Here is a 20,760-nt window from a genome sequence, read left to right as displayed (position 1 = left end):
CAGACCTTTGTCTGAGTACTTATTTGTCATGATTTTTTCCAAATTTGTGGGTTGCCTTTTCACTTTGTTGGTAATTTTTTTTGACATGAAAAAACTTCTCAGTAAGAGGAGGTCCCAGTTGTTAATTCCCTCTCTCCTTTTGATTGTGGTAAAATACACATCATCTAAAATGTAAGTATGCAAGTAACCACTTAGCCATTTGGAGGGTACAATTCTGTGACACGAAGTCCAGCCCAAGCAGAACTGTATCATAGCAGGGAGCCCCTGCCCCCACCCAGCCCAAGTGTACCCCACTCTGCTTTCTGTCCTTGAATTTGGTTACCACACCCGCACCAGCAGGGGACCCCACTTGCATCTGGCTCACTCGGCAGTCCTTGAAGCTGAAATCTCAGTAGCTGTGTCCGGATTCCCTTCCTTGATAAGGCTCTGACTGCTCCAGTATCTGTGGATAGCTGGGTTGTGTTCTCCTTGCTACTGTGGACATTGGCACAGGAGTATTTGTTTGTAGATTTGTTCTTTTTTTTTTTTTCCTGGCGGAACCGGGGATTGAACTCAGGCCCTTGTGCTTGTCAGGGAAGCACTTATTCCACTGAGCCATCTCCCCGGCCCTCCTGTAGATTTCTTCTTGAAGTTGCCCAGAAGCCTGTTGTGGCTTTGATGACCTCAGTTCTTTTTCATGGTGAAAGGGCTCTCTGTGGCTGGGAGCCCTGCCTGGGGACCATTAGGAAGAAATCAGGGGACATTCACAGCAGTCCAGGGAGGACCCTTCCATTCTCAGACTCCGTGGTTGTCAGGCAGACAGGGTGTGCACATATGGGTGAGGTCAGGAGGAAAGATGGTGGGCCTGGGTCAGCCTAGTCTCCTGAGGGAAGAGGGGCCAGGTGGGAGGGGATGCTGTGTGCTGTGTGAGGGGAGCTGTACATGGGCTTATGGCGAGAGAGGGTGCAGTCTGTAGCTCCCCAGGAAGATTGCTCAGCTCCAGCATCCTAGCACAGCCCCCGCATCTGCCTGAAGTGGGTGCTCCCCAGATCTGAGCCCCGTTTCCGAGCTGGTTGTGCCCATTCAGGGGAGGATGTGGCCAGGGTAGAGCGCGCTGGGCATTTCTGGGGTGGCTGTTGGCCGAGGTGGGGATATCCTGGGCTCCCACTCAATTAGCCTCCTCCTGTGACAGCTGCGGGTTTTCTTATCATTCATTGGGAAGGCCTAGCCAGAGAATTCCAGTATTCCAGGGTGAGTTTAATTGTGGGTGATTTCATCCTGCCTTTTTTATGTTGAAGCCAGAGGCTTGCGTCATATCCCAGTGAATTCAAGGAGATTTTTATTTGCATGTGAATCATAGCTTTTCCAGCTGAATGTAACTTACTTGGAATTTTCATCGGATTTTGTTTTTGTTTTTGTCTCTTGGTGTTTTTCCATCAGGCTCTTTGGCTAACCAGGAAAAAAAAAAAAAAAGGCCCAGAGGGAGGGCTCAATCTGACCAGAGAAGGGTTTGAGTTGGCAACTCAAAAAGGAGAGTATTATGAATGTGAAAAAAGGGAAACGGATGCTTTATTTTGCTTTGAGGGAGGGACTCAGGCCAAGTCAAATCGAGAGCTCTAATTTGGGAATAGTGTTATTACAGGTCACTGGAGGTTGGTTATGCGCTAAATTGGGAGGCCAGTCACATGAGGAGGGAGAGAGACGAGCCACGTGGGGGGTGGTCAGGGCTCTTTCACAATGAGATTTGATTTTATTTACTACCTGGTTGAAAGGTACTGGTGTCGGCCTTAGACGCCGAGTCCCTTTGGTGGCTGCTGGTGGCTCACAGTCCCAGCCCACCAGTTACTTTATGTGAGCATGGCCTTCTGATCAGCGTGCTTTCTGGGGCTGCAATTGGTACTGGAATCTTCTCTGTGATCAGCAAGGCAGGCCCTGTGCTGAAGGTTATAGGTCTTCTTCACCCTCCTGTCCTGCTCCAGGGCCTGCTTCCTTTCCCCAGAGGCCTGCCTGTGTTAGAGCTTCAAGCCAAGAACTCAGCCAGTTCTCCATTTATTTTTTATTTTTTAGTTTATCTTCCGTTTCCTCCACACTGTGAAACATCACCTTGCAAAATAAAAACAAAAACTACAAAAGGGGCACCCCCCCATCCAGGGTATTTATGAGAACATCTTCCTGGCCCCAAACTGTCAACTTTTAATGTTCTCAGCATCTTGGGGAGGACCCACAAGGGTGTGTGTGGTACCCTGCTGACTTTGCTTGAAGAATCACCAATTAGATTTCTCGATGTCTAAAGCTCTGCCTCGTTAGCTGTGGTTAAAATAAAAACAGGCACACAAAAAAGCCACCCGCAGAGGAATATCTAGAGTTGTTAGTGCATTTGCCACGCAGAGCCGTTGTGCTCATGGCCCTAAATGGGGCACCTTACTAAGTCTGTGACACAGAGTCCGCTGGGGCTACCAGAGCACGTGGACCAGCGGTGCTTGTGGGCGCGTTAGGAATAGAAGGTGTATGGAAACTTCCCATAAAAGGCAGCCAGGTCCCTTGTGCTCGAGCTCCCGAGAGAGCAGGAGCCTGGCACCATTCACGGCGGGGCCAGGGCAGTGGTGCTTGCTCTTAGGCAAGTTCCTCCGTGCCTCAGTCTCCCCTCGGTACTGTGCTGGTGTGGAGCAAGAGGGTGAGAAGTGGAGATGTCTGAGACGCAACCTTGGGGTGGATGGAGGAGATGCCGTCAGGCAAAGAGAGGCAGCATGGTACCATGAGATCTCCCTGCACAGGGCTGGTGCTTGTCCCTTGTCAGGGTCACTTTGTAGGGGACCCCATGACATCACAATGCCCAGGCAGATGCCCAATAGTGATGCGCTATGCCCAGCAGACACCAGAGGAGGGGAGCAGAGGAGGAGGACGAAGTGGAGAGGGAGGAGATGGAGCAATCTCTTATGTGATCGTTCCAGCAACGCACACGGTTTTTCATCTAACATCTGGCCCAGCTGTAATGCGATCGGCGCCTGTGTCCTCCCCACTAAACTCAGCAAAATATTGTGGTCCTCTGAGCAAGAGAATCTCACTCCTGTTGCCGCGCATCCCCTGGCTCGTCGTTCGACCAGTGAGTGGACACTTCTACACCACAGCCCTGGAAGCAGCTGCTTTTAGGTAACGCCCTAGCTCCGAGGTCCAGGGTGCCCTCGGCCACCTGCAGGCCCAGCTCACACAATGCAGAAAATGGGAGCCGCCCGGGCTTCCTCAGCAGCCTCGATGTGTGGTCCTTCATGTCATTCTAAAAACCCAAATGGGCTGAAGGGTGGCTATCAGCCCTTCCCCCGACTAGATTGCTATGAGCCAAAAACCCTTAGGGATCAGCCCTGCCCCCCGAAATATTAGGATACTTACCTCACCTGTTAATTGCTTTAAACCCAACAACTTCCTCTGATAAAGCGTCCTGGCCTCCCAGCCTTTCTCCTGGGAAGAGATCTTTCTTCCCATCTGGTTGCACACCTTTCTTGCTCCCTGATCAACCTGGGCTGACCCTGGAGGCCGAGGTTCTTACTTCCGTCTGCCTTTGGTTCCCAACCTGGAGCCTGGGTCTGGGTTACCTGGAGGACTTGGGGACGAGTAGCTCTAGGCAGGGGCGTGGCGTTGCAGTTCTGACCAGTTCCTGAGGTGCCAGCCGTGTAAGCCAGTGTCTGTGTGAGCTAGTGTCTTAGGCCGCGGGGATCTCCTCCCTGCCATTCCTGTCCCTTGGATATGATTCTGTCCCAGGGATGATGGTAACAGCAGCTAACAAGTGTATGCCACTCACTGGAGGCCAGAGGAAGGGCCCAGGCTTTGCAGAGATTAAATAATCCAGACAGCATAAACATCTTGTGAGTGCTCCCAGGTGAGAGCGCTGAAGCTGAGAGTGGCTCAGGGACCCGCCTGGGTGCGCAGACGCCTCGTTGCGAGAGCTGGGAGTCCAAGGCAGAGGATGCAGCTGGAGTCTGTGGTCTGATTCGCTTTGCTTTGCTGCGGTCCTTTTCCTTTCTCCAGGTCACTTAGAACACCTGAAACTTCTACATTTCTTAGAAACAAGTACCAGAGAGAGGGAGAAGGAGGGAGGGAGGGAGGGAGCCAGCTGAGTGGTGCCTGAGTCAGTGAGCTGACTGTGGTAGACAGAGAGAAGGCCAGGAGGGCCACAGTGGAAAAGCAGGATGGGGAGCGAGGTGGGTTCTTTAACTATATCAGGGATGGCGGCCATGCAGGAGGGAGGAGGTTTGGACATAGGGTACACAGGCTCTGTCCACAGGCATGTGCTTTGTGGCAGGTAATGATCCCCTTCTTTTGAGATTTAAACAAAGTCTAGGTCTCCACTGGTATCAGGATAATGGGTGAAAGTCTTGTGGATTTTGTTTGTTTGTTTTGGCGGAACCGAGGATTGAATTCAGACTCTTGCATTTGCCAGGCAAGTGCTTATTCTACTGAGCTATCTCCCCGGCCCTGATTTTGTTTGTTTTGCTAATTAATGTGTTGGGTATTGGCTAGAAATCTTTTAGGATTCTTGGGGTTCTTTAGAAAATGGATTCTGACTCTTAGCTCTTAAACCAATTTCTGATTTTAGAAAAGGGGGCCTTCTCAAAGTATTTCTCTACCTCTCTTGATCTGATTCTCCTTAAATTATTTGTATGAGTATAAAATGTGTCCATGGATAAAGGGCTTTTCCTAGGGCTATGACGCTTCATACCCCACCGGGAAGGACTCCTGACAGCACTAAGCCTCGCACCTGGGAGGGCCCGTAGATGAGGATCTGATGAATAAGTGTCCCCTGCCTCTGAAGACAATGATGTCAAGCTAGATTAAAACACTGCCTTTTTGTCTAATGTGGCATTGCCACTAAATCATCTGTCTCCAGAGGTCCTCATCTGGTCAGTCCTCTGCTTCCAGTCAGCCACTGACCTTGGGGGGCTTCTTTTTTTATTCTTTATTTTTGGTGCTGGGAATTGAACTCACAACCTTGCACTTGCCAGGCAAGCGCTTATGCCTGCTGAGCTGTATCTCTGGCCCAGTGGTGGTCTTAATTTCACAGCAAGGTGCTGGGAAGGATGGGAGGGCCTCAGATGTCCTCATTCCTAATTAGAGAACCCCATTGTTCTCTCTGTTGTCCTTGTTACCCAGGGCTCTGAGGACTTCAGCATTAGGAAGACTTTCCTTACCCAAAAGGCCTGAAAAATCCTACTTCGATCTCCTTGACAGACATACTAGCCTGAACGAACACAAGCTCACTGCCCCAGAAACAGGAGAAATGAGTTCTGTTTACCACCTATCTCTGCCTAAGTCCTCAGAGCCTGCCCTTGGCTCCAGCAGAGACCCACGGAGCTGAGCCTCTAACTCCCTCTACAGGGCTGCGCCTGAGGGCGGCTGGATGTGTTCCAAGGTCACCTAACTCTGCCCTTGTAGTAAGCCAGGCCTTTCTTTTCAAATATAGCACTGGTTAATGTGTGACCAAGGATTTGAATGTCCTGCCTCAACAAAATCATTTCAGTCTCTCCTGCGTAGCATAACATGGAGTAACAAATGTAATTATTTCCGGTTTCATACCTAAGTGAGTGATGCATAAATCTAACTATCGGCATATGCATATTTTGGAAATATGTATGTGCTGTTCCTTGGTGACAGTATTCACAGTTGCACAATACCACACTTGGCTCTAACATTCACACTTAGACTTTGGATTCCCAGCTCTCAAGATGGGATATTTGTCTATAAGTTGTTGAGCAACTTCCCAATTTATTTTAGAAAGTGTGGGGCCCAGTGACTTGACAGTCTAGAATTATTTAAAGATACAGAATGGCTCCCTGGGGTCAGGGGTGGAATGAACTTGTTCCTTCTGAACCTTCGCAGCCCTGCTGAGGTTGGTAGATCTATTGGTGGAGTAGCTGTCCCGTGGTTGCCAGTGGGCGGAGCATGGTATATTCTTCTGTGATTGGATCAGTGTGTAGCTCGCCGAAGGCGCTTGCTCTTGGCCCTGCCTGGACATCTGGGAAGGATGTGGGCCTTGGAGTTCCTCATTAACACATGATACTAAAGTGAGGCCACCGGGTGCTTTGGCTGGGGTTCTTGTTTCTGGCGCTTCTCACGGAGCAAGTCTGCAATGTTAGCACTGTGGAGCACGGTTTTCTCCTCTGCAAGGTGAGCACATGGACTGCTAAGTAATTATTTTAAAGGACTATTGTAGTGTTCCGGGTTTTGGTGGTGGTGGCCCCGGAGCATGACTGCTGAGTGGAAAACTTCCTGTGTGTGGAATATTCACAGCCTTCCCTCGGAGAGAGTTTGGTGTAAATACCTAGTCGGATGTGGCTCACAAAGATGTGTCCTCTGTTTATCAAAAGTAATGACTTTTTCATCTTAATTCATGAGTTTAGGAGACCCAGGCCTGTGAGGTCTTATTAAGACAGTAATCACTTAGTGCCAAAAAATTGGGCTTGGTTTTCTTTCCTTCTTCAACAGATGTTTGTAAAGAGTTGTATTAAATGCATTTGCTTCTGTCGTCCCAGTCTTTCAGATCTTTTACTCGAAGATTGCTATAATTGGTGTCAGTTACAATCAGGATAAGCTCCCGTTATGCTTTTGATTTCTAGCAAAATTTTCCATCTTAAGCAGAATATTGAAAAAGGGGGTGTGATAAAGGCCTTGGAAATTGAGATAATCGTTTTATTTTCTTCCCCATGTTCCCGTTTCTATTGGACTTGAAAGCTAACGTAATCAGATGAGAAAGAAGTGCCCGCACAGGGCATGCATCACCGCAGCGTCTGATGGTGATGGGGCCTCCAAAGATGAGGATGTCAAGAGTGTACAAAATAGTATCAAACGAAATGCAGGGGACAGCCTTGTACAGTCATTAAAAGGGGTGATGGGGCCGGCCAAATAGCTCAGTGGATTACAGCACCTGCGAGCAGGCGCAGGTCCCCGGCGTGCAATCCCCGGGTCTGCTATGCCAGCCCCGCCCCCGGGTGCGCCAAGATGGCAGTTGGAGACTGGGCATGGTGGCTCACAACTATAATCCCAGCTCTTGGGAGGCTATAAACAAGAGAATCACTACGAGTCCAATCTGAACACCCTGTAGACCCTTCCGTAAAATACAGGAAAAAAAAAAAAAGATGTGATGAGTAAGGAAATGTTCGCACAGGGGGATGGGAAGTCCCCCACTCCCCCATGAGGCCTGCATTTGGGGGAGATGGAACATAAGTGGAAAGTGCAGCAGGTTTCAGAGTGACACATGCTGTGGAAAAAACAAAACAGGGTGGGGGGCAGCAGTGTAAGGGGAGATGGGCAGTTTAAATCATGTGGATAGAGAAGGTCTTGCTTGGAAAGTGACCTTTGAGCAGAAATGGAGCCAAGAGGTGCTAAGTGTGTGGGGCAGGGGAAGGTGTTCCAGGCAGGAGCGGGAGCGAGCACCTGATGCCCAGCATGTTAGAGGAAGCCAGGGTGGACGGAAGTGCAGGGCCCGTGGGGGGTAGGACCGGATCCCAGAGGGATTCAGTTGGTATTGTCAGAACTTTGGCTTTTACTCAGGATGAGATGTTTGTGTTCGTTTTCTGTTGCGGTCATGAAGGACCTGAGGCTGGGTACTTTGAAAAGAGGTCTCTTTGGTGTGGAGTTTAAGAAGTCATGTGGGGTGGCCCCGTCCCTTGAGACCTGTGGTCATGCTTGGGATCACAGGCGTGGGAGCCTGTAAGCAGGGACCACGTGGTGAGCCAGATGGGGCCAGGTTCCCTCTTTTTTTTTTTTTTTATCAGCTGACTCTAGCGGGAACGAACGGGTCCCACAAGAACCACACAAAATCCTTCTGAGGGCAGTGTCCCCTGACCTAGCATCCCCACCAGGCTCTACCCCGTAAAGGTCCCATCACCACGCCAGAGCCCAGCCTTCCAGGGCAGGAACCTTAGGGGCCTGCTGAAACCACATCCAGCCGTGGTAGGTGAGGCACCTTTGGAACGTTGGATGCGGGGAACGTCACAACCTATCTCCTGGTGACATGAGGTCATTCTTTTCAGATGGTTCTTAGGATGGATAATAGACTGGTGGTGGTGGGTGAAATGCTGAGTCCTAGTGAAAGGTTGTCAGATTCCTGATGAAGACTCCTCCCCCAGGATGGGCTGCCTGCTTCCATACGGGTAAGAGGGAGGGGAGGCATGGATGTACCGAAATTGGAACTTAAGCAACTGAACGATGGAGAAGTGATTTGCAGGCATAGGAGTAAAGGAGAGATCATGTGATAGGAGGAGAGAAGAGTGAGCCTCAGCTGTGCTGACTTTGAGAGCTTCTGACTGGTAAGGGACAGGGTGCAGTTGACTGTGGGCATCTGGAGCTTGGAGGAGGAGGGGTCTGGGCCGGAAATCCCCACGCAGCAGTTGTCCACGTGTTCCCAGGCCAGCAGGTGTGTTCTGTGTGCTGTCTGCCTGCACGAACCCCAACCCTAACTTGAGTGCGTGGCTGAGATCTCAGGATGCGTTCTCAGCTCACCTTAGTCCTTCAGGAAGTAAAGAACCCTCTTGAAGCATCCTGCTGTAATAGAACCTGGGTGCAGGCGGACAGCCCACATGTCTGTGGGGTGGCAACATAGTTATGAGAGCTATCTGCTGGCACCAGATAGCGCTAATACCTGTGGTACCTGGTGGGCCCTTGGAGCATGGTCCAGTGCCCGTGAATGCCCAGCACCTGATGGCCTCCTGTTTTCATGCTCCTAGTGGCCTATGGGTCCACTACCTCCATCCCTGCCTTTTCTGTTGACTTCAAGGGGCAGAACAATTTTTCAGTAGGTTTTTTACCAAGTAACATTAAACTCCTTGTATTGGTTAATTATTGCTATGTAACAAATCATTCCCAAATGTAATGGCTTGGCCTAAGAACAAACACCTGTCTCGGTTTTCCGCACTTGGAATTGCCTAGTTCAAGGTCTCTCACAAGGCAGTGACCAGGAAGACAGAGATAGAGAAGCCACTTCCACCATGGCCCACTCTCTAGTTTCCAGATTGGTTCTGGCTATTAGCAGAAGGCTGGGGTGGTCTTGCAGGGCCTCTTCTAGGATACCTAAGCATCTTCCCAGTGTGTGGGCATCTTTTCCCAGAGCAGGTAAACCAAGAAGTCCAGGTGGCCACGTCACTGCCTTTTGTGATCTAATATGAAGTCCCCTCCACACTGTATTGGCCACATCCGCCTGCTCTGAGTAGAGCAGGACTCCAGAGACTGCACAGGGTGGGAATACCAGGGCGTGAGGATTGGCCATCCCGGAAGCCAGCAGTTGCCCTTCCTGAAGGTAAGGGGGCAGCTGTCAGCTGCTTGAACCTGTATATCTGCACATTGCACCCCATGTAGCTAGATGGGCTCCGTGACTCCAGGAAGCTGGGTCTCCCTCAGAAATCACCTAATCCATGTCATTTTCAGAGCTCTACCAAGTGATGGGAATTCTTGTGTCCAGCTCGAGTCCCTTGGGCGGCAGGGCAAGTACAGTGCCCCAGGACCCCGTCACTTGCCATTTCTCTCCCTGGGTTTTCGCTTGCCTGTGTCAGCTCACATCCCTCCCAAATGCTTGCGCTGTGATGTTAGCATCCATTTGGGGTTGTGCAGAGTTGCACTAAGCTTAGAAGCCCGTAGTACCTGATAGAGCTAGCACTGAGTTTGTAATGTAAATTCTTCCAAGGAGCATTTAACCATGTGAGACCCATGTAAGACCCATGTAAGAGCCATGTAAGACCCATGTAAGACCCATGTAAGAGCCATATAAGATGAGTATTCCTGCCTTCTAGCACATTCCTGTAACCAGGACGCCTTGTGTCGCACTTAATTCTCAGCCATTTCTCACATGAGCCAATTGCTTAAATGCACTTGTGAGAAACCCTTTTATGGTAAATGTTATTAAACTGAAAACAAGGGTACAATAAAATAGCAATTTAAGGGTAATTTACTAACAACTGGAGCCCTTAACACATTGACACACCATTGTGTAGTAATAATACCAGGTTTGATATTTAAGCACACCCTCTGTCACTCCAAGAATCATCAGCAGTTTTCTAATCCTCGCAGTCTTTAATTATAGCTCTTTTAATTTTTTTTTTTTACTATTCCTGTGTCACTGGTTTACAAATTATAAATCATGAACTTTTGCCCGTATTAAATATCTGGCACACTCTTCCATCTCTGCTTCCTATCCCAAGAAATAATAAAGGACTGTACGAATGTCGCAGAGGTAAGTTGATGTCATCAAACTGTGCAGGTTTCGTTCTTCACTCTTGCGTGCTGTTTCGTAGAGTTGATATTGGGGTAGATGACTGGTTAGACTGAATCTCAGAAGTGATTCATAGTTGGAAAAGTATAAGGATTCCTGGGCCTTCTCCAAAGGAGATTTCAGCAAAGACTCTCTAGAAGTGGTGTCAATAAGTGAAGGCAGCCAGTGGGCACGTAGCAGGACCACGCCATTATGTCCCATGTCCACGCACGGAGGATCTCACTTCTGTTTAGAAGCGGAAGTGCTCATCCTTGGCAGGGCCCGGGGAGAGCAGCTCATCCTAAAAGGCTAACCCCATGCTAACTAGAAAGCAGGGACAACTGGCTTGCTAATTTGCCACAAGGAGCTATTGAAGGAGCTGTCGTCAGAGAGGCCACATGTACTCTGGGTCCACACAATCAGCACACACTCTGCCAATAACCAGGCCTCCGCAGGAAGCCAGAGCATAATCAGAAGTCATTTATTAAACAGTCCTGAAAAATCCCTGTTCTGGAATCTGGAAATAGCTAAACGCCATGTGGTCAGCTCATCCTCTCATTTGGACCTAGAAGCTGCTGGGCAGTGGGTGATTTGGACAGGGAGGTGGAGTAAAGGGACTGTTCCGTGGCTGTAGGTCAGCTTCCTGGCTCTATCTCCAGTGGAAGCCCCTTGCTCAAAGGACCAAACTACTAGAAACTAGATGGCTAAAATTTCCTTTTTCCTCAATAGTGTCTTTGTTCTCTTTGGCAGAATGACAAATCACTCAGAACTTAACAGCTGAAAACAATGAGTACATAGGCAATGCAGTTTCTGTGGATCGGGAATACAAGTGATTCTCACTCAGGGTCCCCGGATGTCTTCTCTAGGGCTGCTGTTACCTGAAGGCCTCCGAGGGAGGGTCGTTAGCATCCGCTGGGGCTCCCTCATGGGGCTCTTGGGTTGGTGCTGGCTGTAGGCAGGAGGTCTTGGTTGCTCGCCGTCGTCGGGCAGCTTGGGTCCCCTGTCAACATGGCAGTGGCCTTCCCCTGCAGGGAGTGATCCAAGAGAAAGCAAGGCAGAAGCTGCAGAGTGCTTTATGACTCAGTCCGTGCAGCCACACACTGCCGTTCCCAGAATGCTCTGTGTGAATCCCACCTGGACCGAAGGAAGGGAGCGGAGCTAGGAGCAGAGCTCAGTGGGGAGAGTGCTTGCCTAGGTACATGAGGCCCTGCACTCTGAGGAGTTAGCCTCTACCTTTCAAAGAGATGAATGCCGAAGAAATTATGGGCGTATTTTAAAACCACCAAAAGTATAATTTAAGTGTGGGTGTTCAACCTCTGGGCTTGCCTGGGCTGCTAGATGAAGAGGAATTGAATTGAGCTGCATATCAAATATATACTTAACACAGATGAGTAATAAATTTGTATTCTTATGGTAATAGTAAAAAGAAAAAGAGGGCAGGCAGGCATTCCTTAGGCCACAGATTGGACAAGCTTCATGTTGTCTCCATCATTTCTTTTTTCTCCGTCTCCAGGCTGGCCAACTCTTCTGCGGGAGTCCGTGTACTCTCTAATATATTTACATTGCTGTATTTACAACTATCACACACTTGCATACAGTTAAGATATAATTATATATTATAACACTAATCCATTTAGCTTATGGCGAAGCCATCAGTGTGGTAACCACTAAGTGTCTTTAAGCTAATCTGCCACTTCTATTGTGCCACCTTTCAGCCAGGGAATCTGGGAGAAGCAGCTTACCCCATCTGGGCCTCTCTACCCTTGTCTGCAAAGTAAGGCTTGTGCTGGGACTGCCTCACAAGCTTCTCAGGAGGATTAAATGAGCTATTAAGTGCCCAGGGCTTCGGAGAGTGCCCAGCACATGGACAACACTGATGCCATTCGCTCTTGGTGGTGGCAGCTATAGCGGTGGCAAGTATAGTCTGATATAGTGGGGTGTTGGGCCTCAGAACACAGCCTCGTTTCTACTTCCCAGAGGGAGCGGACAAGCCTGTCATCTTCCTGGCCATGCCCCAGCCCCAGGGCCTCTGATTCTTTCCCCTCCTCCTTACCGGTGCTGGTTTCTCCTCTGAGCCCCAGGTTAATCCCTGGCAGGAGCAGTTCCATGGAGACAACCTGTTTCGTTTGCACTGTGGGTCCTATTTACATTTTGTTTTTCTTCCTGAGTTTGTTTTTGTTTTTAGCCTGACCTTTTGCATAGGGATAGAATATCCAAACAAGGAAATGACCTAGCAGAAAGCTGCCAGTCCTTTAGCCTTGTGTGCTTTTACTGCAGGTGGCTTCCCAAATACCACTTTTAAACGTGCATATTGAGGAATCCCCTAGTCACCTCTGGTCAGCATTGGCCTATGACACCAGCTGGCCATGCTCTCAGCCCCTTTGCTTGTTGGCAGGGCCTCTCGAGACCCTTGGGCTCCCTGAATAGATCATGTCTTGATCCTAAGCGTATTCCTCAATTAAAACGTGCTTGGCATGCGTTGACGACGCACGGATGGCAGTTGCCCTATTTGCCCATCTCCCAGCATGGCTGTAGGAAGGAGGCCATACCTAGTGGAACGCACGGTTGTCTTGTATCGAGTGGCAATTAGCTAAATATAGTCTGCGACTGGGAGGGACCTCTGAGGGCATCTGTTTCGCCCGCCTTCCGCATCTGACTGTCTCCAGCCTATGCTGGCCAGTTCAGGAGCTTCCAGGCACTGCAGCTGTGGCCAGCGGGGGGTGGGGTGAGGTAGGGGGCACACATACACCCCAGATTGCAAAGACATAATGTGAAACTGAAGAAGGCAAAATGTGTCCCTAATAATTTTATATTGATTCTTTTTTTTTTTTTTTTTTTTTGCGGAACCGGGGATTGAACTCAGGTTCTTGTGCTTGCCAGGGAAGCGCTTATTCCACTGAGCCATCTCCCCGGCCCCCTATATTGATTCTTACTAAAATGACATTTTGATATATTGGGTTAAGTCACATTCAGTGGCAAAGTTAAGTCGGCCACATTAACGTTCCTCTTCCCTGATGTGGCTTGCTAAAAAGCTTGGAGTTCCATAGGTGGTTCTCGTGAGATTCCTGTGAACTCTGCTGCTCTTTGTCACCTGGCTGGAGGCCTCAAGCCACCAGAAAACAGGTCCTGGAGCCTGCCTTGGTGATGCTCCGAGCTCCTCCGACTCTGACAGTCCAGTTCTTCTACCCATCCTGCGCTAACATCCCCCATTTCAACTCCATTTGGAGACAGCCTAGATCTCTGCGTAATGTTACACCCTCCATTACTCCATTACCTTTGACTTTTTCCTCTCCTCTTTTTCCAACTTGCTGGTTTCCCCCAGCTTGTCTCTATTAGTTTTGAAACTCGGGATCCAAACCCAGTCGTATCACTGCCATATGGGTCTGTGGAGGCAAGCAGAGGGGACTGCGTCCACCATCAAGCCCTCATCAGCTCTTTCTCTACTTAGATCCCATTTAATCCAAGAACGCTAGGAGAGGCAAGTGCTGTTCGGACCACTCTTGACTGATGAGGTGGTGGAGGCTCTGAGAGGGTCAGTAATTGAGCAAGGTCCCACCACAAGTTAAGTGGCAGTTCCGGGATCCGTGCCAGGCTTGCCTGACTTCAAAGCCCATGCTCCTTCATTAGACACCATCCCTTCCTCGTCGATTGTTAGTCTGCATTCCTTTACTGTAACAAACACCAGAGATGATGAACTTCAAAAGAGGAAACGTTTATTTTGGCCCTGGGATTGGGAGGTTTCCATCCAAGTCAGTTGGGCTTGCTGTTTTTGGGCCTGACAGCCAAGAAATAAAAAGACAGGAAGAAGGAGCGGTGACACTATCTCTTTCAGGCTGCCTTAACTAAAAAGCTCCTACTAGGCACCCCACTTCTTCAGTGTTTCCACCACCTCCAGGAGCATTCGTAGTTTTGGTCATGAGAACCCCTGGCAACCTGCGGATACTGCTTCAAGCCTGTTGGGCCTCTTTGGAGAACTGCCAAGCTCTGCAACAAGCCACTTCTCAGGCCCAAAAGGGGGGCCAGTAAGCAAAGCGCATTGTCTGTGTTTTGAGTGAGAGTGGCAGAAGGGATCCTTGTAAGCGTTGAGGACATGACAGTTGGTGAAGTCAGGCAGTCACAGGGACAAATACTCTGATCCCACTCATCTGTGGTACCTATAGTAGTCAGTTCATGGAGCCAGAAACCAGCCTGGTGGCGTGGGCAGGGGCTTGGTGGGAGGGGGTAATGGGAATTTGTGTCCAGTGAGGACACAGTTTCTCTTTGGGGTTGTGATCAAGTTCTGAAGATGGATGCATATCTCTGTACATGCCCTTTATGACCCTGAGACACACATTGAGAACAGCTATTATTCTGTATATTTTTGCCAAGATAAAAAGAGATCATCACTAAGGAGAAAGAGTACACCTAGCACTTGTGATGAGCGATGTCCAGGAGCTGAGGCCCAGATCCGTGGCTCATCTCAGCTGTGAGGCCCTGGATTTTTTCTGAGTCCAGGTCATTCGAGAAAGCTTCAGACTTTTGCACAGCCAGGGTGGTTTGGGGTGGGGGAGCCCTTTATTCTCAACAAATTTCTCCACAAGGGCACTTACCAGTTTCATACAAAACCCTTTGCCAGTATTTTAAGGACTTCTCAACAGGTGTTTAGGGTGGAGAAGCAGCCTCACCCCAGGACTGGTACACGGGCCCATACCAACACTGGCTCTTCTTAAGTCTTGGCCCCCTGTTTATAGGGAGGGATGAGACTTCCTAAGGGGCGAAGCAGGACTCAAAACTCTGTTTGGCTGGATGGAAGTAGCTGTCGCCTCTTTGAAGATCTGAATGAGGATTAGAGGAAGGTCCAAACATGGTTTTGGATGTTTTGGTTTGTGTTTTGTTGAAGTCCTCAGCCCCTAAAATCCTGACGTCAGTTAGCCAATCTAAGGCAAAGGACGTTCTACAAAAAGGTAGCCAGGGTCCATAGGCTGGAACTCTGCTCCAGGGAGTCCCTAAACTCAGCGCGTGGTGCTCAGGGTCATCTTGGGCGTGTTTGCTCATTCGTCCTCTCTATTTTCCTTTTCAGGAATAATTAACCAATGGCAACAGGAATCCAAGGATAAAGTGATTTCCCTCCTGTTAACTCACCTGCCTTTGCTGAAGCCAGGAAACCTCGACGCAAAAGTAGAGTATATGAAGCTGCTGCCCAAGATCCTGGCCCACTCCATCGAGCACAACCAGCACATCGAGGAGAGCAGGCAGCTGCTGTCCTACGCTCTGATCCACCCGGCCACGTCCCTGGAAGACCGCAGTGCTCTGGCCATGTGGCTGAACCACCTGGAGGACCGCACGTCAACCAGCTTCAGTGGCCAGAGCCGAGGCCACTCAGACTCGGTGGATTATGGGCAGTCACACTACTACCACCAAAGACAGAACTCCGATGACAAGCTCAATGGGTGGCAAAACTCTCGGGACTCTGGGATTTGCATCAACGCCTCCAACTGGCAGGACAAAAGCCTGGGGTGTGAGAACGGCCACGTGCCCCTCTACTCCTCCTCCTCGGTCCCCACCACGATCAACACGATTGGAACCAGCACAAGTACAAGTAAGTCATCCCTCTGCCCCACCCGCAAGCCTTGACCCCCTTGAACGCAGTGTGGCTTGGTGACTTGCTGTGTGCAGCATGTCGTGCTGACAGTGTCTGCTCTGAGCACTCCAGAACCCTGGGAGAGGAAGGCTGCTGGGAACAGGCTGGGGGAAAGGCTCCCCGGACCCCATACTTGTTCTTTGTCTCTGGAAAGATGAACGTGGTAGGCAGGTTCAAGTGGTGGATGGTCCAGCTTTGGGTGACAGACCACCCCAAAATAAAGAAATAAGAGAAAACGGTAAAAGAAGGAAACCTCCTGTTTTCCACCAATAGAAATGCCGGGATCTCCTTACCCTGGAGTTTGGGATCTGCTGCAACACTGGGTCATTGGGCAGTTCTCTAGGCCTGATTCTCACCCACGGCCAGCCTCCTGGGCTCCATGTGTTTTCTATTTTCTTCTTTCCTTATATTTTTCTTTTTATTGATATTCTTAATGTCACCCTAGAATGGGCCCTTGTTGTGCATTTCCTGGTTGAAAACCCAGTTGTTAGGGCCCCTTGTGCTCGCGAGTAGGGAAAGCAGGTCCACTGTCGGACGAAGCTGCACAACCCTGTAAGGGCTGCAGACTTCTTGCTGAGTGCCTCCTCCTGGGGAGAGGGTCAAGAGCTTCTTGGTGACAGGGGACCGCAGAGGGACTCCCTCTGCTCTTCTGAGCATTGAAGCAAAGTGCCATGCCCATAGCTGGACACTGGGGCCAGAAGTCCTCCTGTAGCTCCTGACGGGACCAGGCAAAGTGACTAAGCCACTATTCGTGCCAGTGCTGAGGGCGCACTGCCTGTCACCCAGCAGCATTCTCAGTGCATGGGTCTGTGCAGACAGCGGCGCTGCCAAGATTGTCCTCTGGAAAAATGTTGTAAGTAGACCTGATCGTGCCTGTTTACGTTCGGAAACCCCCAATTAAAAGAGAATGAGAAACATTAAAAATTATTAGTGGAACCCTCTTGGCCTCTGTCTCCATTCAAATCTTAGAGCTGCTGGGCCTTTTTCAGTGGCGCTCTCAAAGAGGCAGAAGCATTAAGTTACAATTCCATTAATTGAAACGATATCTAGTAGAATAACCAAGAAAATGCTGAAGACATTGTCTTGCTGCTGCTACAATATGAGATTTCATTCACATTTTTTTCTTACACTCAGAAATGAGTAACTCGAGCATTTGGGGAATTAGGCGGCATCCTTAACTCATGCAGGAAGAGGTTTTCATGGGGGTTGAAGTTGCTCATAGACTGGTACTCAGCAAGGACAGTTTCCACCAGCCCCTGTGTGACATGCAGTGGTGGCTGGGCTATAGGAGCAGAGCTGGGGTGGCCTGTCGTTACAGAGGGCCTGGGATTCGCTCAGTGGCATAAGCACCTGCCTGGTAAGTGCAAGGTCCTGAGTTTGCTTCCCAGTACAAAAAAAAAAAAAACCAGAGTCCGATTGGCCTGACTGTCCTGGGGCAGCAAAGGGACCTGGTGGCTGTTATAAAACTCTTGGAGAGCTAGGAAAGAAAAGAGCTGTGAGCTGCCTACCCCCTCAAACTTGGTCTTGGGTCTTTTTAATGTCATTTGTCTTGTAGTTAGTCTTGGGCTGTTGCACATTTCCATTTGCTGATGAATATACTCAGGGTTGGGTCTTGACAGTATCAAAGTGCTTATTGGGTTAGAGTCAGCAGGCACTTATTTCCAGCAGCTGAGCCCCTGGAGGGAGGACGGCCAGGGTGGCCATCAGGGCCTCCTCAACCTGGAGGCCCCGTGCAGTTCTTCAGTTGTGAAGTCCTTGGTCTTGGTGATTCACTGCGTGCATAGATGACGTGGAAGAAGAGGCTGAGTGCCTCGTTCAGAGCATTAGTGAAGGTGGTGATTGAGCTCAACTCTTCCCTCCCAAAAGCTTCAAACACTTAAGCCATCTTAACTTTGAATTGCAATGACACATTCTTAACAAAACAGCAGTGGCTTTGGCTTACACCTCTGCACAGTCTACGGCAGTTCTGCTGTGTTCTCCAGATCTGCAGATCTTTGGGTCATCCGGTAATTCATGCCTGTCTCAGCTGGACACTCAGCACCAGAGACACACCTGACCAAGTGGCAAGAACTAAGACTTTGTGCTCATGCCCTGCCAGACCCAAATCTAAGACCTGAAGCTTGGTAACTGCAACTTGGCCCAATTAGTTAACCTCTCCAAACAAGATATCTGCGTAGGAGGTTGTAGGTAACTAAATGGAACTGGGTAAATGCCAGGCCCTGGCTAGCACAGTAGCAGGAAGCACATACTAGGCTTTAGCTAAATGAACAAAGAGGAGAAACTGGAAAAGCAAAAGTGTTAATCATGACACCCAGATCTGTGCCTCTATGTTCCACTCTGATGGTCCCTTAGTAAAAAAAACACCTTTTTTTGCACTGTAGTCTATGCAGAGTATAGATGCCCTTTGATTTACCATGCATTTTGTCCAGAAAAGCCCACCATAAATTGAAAATATCCTGTCAGAACTGTACTTAACACACCTACCTGATCAAACACAGTACCTTAAACATCTGTGAAATACTTGGGTTTGTGCACTAGTGGAAAAAAATCATCTGCCATAAACTTGTTTTGTAATAAAGTATTGACTACTTGAAGTAACATCTTGAACACTGCACTGAAAGTGAAAAGCCGGGTGGCTGTGTGGGTGTGCGTCCCACCCTCCTGCAGTTGAAGCCTCAGTAGGTGCACCCATTGTACCCTGGGGACCATCTGTCATCAGTGGGACCTCAGCGAGGCTGTAACCTTTGGCCACTCCACTGAACTCGAAAATGAGTTGGACTTACTGTCTCCCCGCTGCGTGCCCGCTTCAAATACTGCTCCATGTTGAGAAGCCTGCCATATAATTTCCAGAGAGCTCTGTCAGCCTCACAGTTAAAAATTAATCCTTTTGGCCTGACTTATTAGCCACAGAAATTTCATATAATATTTCGTGAGTTATATAAAAGGGTAGTAAAAAAAATACTACTGTGAGAGCTGCCATGACACATAGGAGACCTCGTATCAGTTGAATTAGGTATGTCTTAGTTTGTTTTGTGTTGCTGTAGTAGACTACTGTGGACTGGGTAATTTACAAGCAACAGAAGGTTATTTTGGATCACAGTTCTGCAGGCTGGGCTGGTCAGAATCAAGGGGCAAGTTAGGGGGAGGGCCTAAGGGCCTAACTTGCTTCTGTAACACACCCGTTGCTGTATTCATCCCTAAGGGCAGTCGGGCCCTGTTGTGTTAGGGATTAAGTTTCTAGCATACGCTCTTTCGTGGACATCTTCCAACCAAAGTTGGGTCTGTGCTGTAAGGGCCGTGGACGTGTGGGCTGCAGAGAGCCTTGTGCACTGCCAGGCTGGAAATAAAAAACAGGAAGTGAGCTAGGATGGAAAGGGGGGAATGGGGTGGAGGAACCCGGGGTAGGAAGGTGGTGAGCAAAGGGGTGGCTGGGGCTGGAAGACAGATGAGCAAGGAGAGGCTCGGGAAGGGAAGGGCATGAAGGACAGGAGGGAGGGATCTGAGAGCCCTGTGGGCCAGGTTACTCCCAAATGTTCCATGTGACGTGCCCATTTCTACAGATTCATGCTTCAGTTTAGAAACCATAGCATTAACTTTATTAACCTTCATTCATTAGTCTGATGATAAAAAGAATGCATGTAAAAGTCTGCAGTACCACTGGAAGAAAAGTACATTAGCAGTGGCACTAACCAGCATGGCGTCTGCTAAACCCTGGGTACTGTCTGAAAGGCGCTGTGTAATTGTTAACTCCTCTAATCCCTGTGACAAGCGCATTATTGCCAGTTCCTGAGATGCTTGACTAACAGCAGAGACTAAAGGGCTACAGGAGGATTTGAACCCAGCCAGTCAGGCCCCAGAATCCGGCTTCTAACCTAGGTCCCAGTGTGCTTGGGGAGCAGCTAATGGACTCTTGTTTCTCTCTGTCCCTGGATTTGCCCCCTCCCCAAACCAGCCAGCTCCCCTCGTGGCCTCCGCAGCTCGCAGGTCTGAGGACCCCCCCAAGCTGCTGCCCTTCTTTGGCTCCCAGAGCACAGCAGAAGGACTGCCTGTGTGTCAGCCTCGCATGCATAGAGTCCTGGGTCACAGGCTTGGGCCAACATGCCCACTTCCCCAGTCCCAATGACGATCTCCTTGGGGACAGGGTTTGGGCCTCTTTATCACTTTGCCCAGTCCCTACATCACCATGTGGCTCACAGAGTCACAGGAACTTTGGAGATGGCAAATTCCTGGCATGCACCCAGCTGCCACTCCCCTGTGACAGAGCAGTTCTGTGACACGGTGGCTGTCTCTTACTAAGCCCAGATGTGGCCTCCAGATCCTCCTTCTCATGCCCCTGTAGGCAGCTGCTGTAATTCAGTAAGAGACGCATGTGTGCTCCAGCCTGTCTGCCCGTCCTGCCTAAAATGTTTGCTAAACAATGGAGACTTAATAAATTCCTGGGCTCGCCAGGCAGATGTTCACGAAAATAATGCTTTTTCCAAAGTAAATGAGAAAATGTCCCTAGGAACACACTAAGGGTTTAGCAGTCGTATTGATCATCACCTTCGGCCATGTCGTTGCAGTGACCTTTAGTTTTATTGTTTTTTTTTTCGTGCCTCTTTTAAAACACCAAATCGGTTTAAATACCAACAGACCTTTGGAAACATACTGTGATCTTGATTAGGGAGGTAGAGGGAGTCATATGAATTTGCAGTGGGATGAAGAAATGCCTTGAAATTAGTGTCTGTGCACACTGCCCAGCTCTGAGGCCCTTAGCCTAGTTGGCTGTCGCGCTAGTGTCTGTCCCTTGGTTTGGGTGTTGTGCTGTGCTCACGGGACTCATCATTATAAGGGAAGCTGGGCAGGGGGGTATGAGCGCTGTGTAGTAGTACTACAATTTCTTGTAAATGTAGAACTATTTCAGAACTAAAAGTTAAAAAACTTTGGG

The 20,760-nt window shown here is 49.4% G+C and overlaps 1 protein-coding gene across 3 annotated transcripts in view; it reads left to right on the top strand.

Moving 5' to 3' along the window:
* Samd4a (sterile alpha motif domain containing 4A) overlaps positions 1 to 20,760 on the top strand; it is a 221,918-nt gene that overhangs the window by 120,541 nt on the left and 80,617 nt on the right. For 2 of the 3 annotated variants that reach the window (XM_004638735.3, XM_004638734.2), the window contains exon 2: positions 15,273 to 15,791. In XM_004638735.3, coding sequence (XP_004638792.1) covers positions 15,273 to 15,791 — 519 coding nt within the window. Of the gene's footprint in view, positions 1 to 2,868; positions 3,130 to 15,272; positions 15,792 to 20,760 lie in introns of those variants that run through there. The other variant, XM_023723711.1, reaches the window with a different exon arrangement.

This window comes from Octodon degus, unplaced genomic scaffold (genome assembly GCF_000260255.1).
Source record: "Octodon degus isolate 3935 unplaced genomic scaffold, OctDeg1.0 scaffold00102, whole genome shotgun sequence".
In the NCBI taxonomy this organism is placed as follows: Eukaryota; Metazoa; Chordata; class Mammalia; order Rodentia; family Octodontidae; genus Octodon; species Octodon degus.
This window is presented reverse-complemented; position numbering and strand designations above follow the sequence as displayed.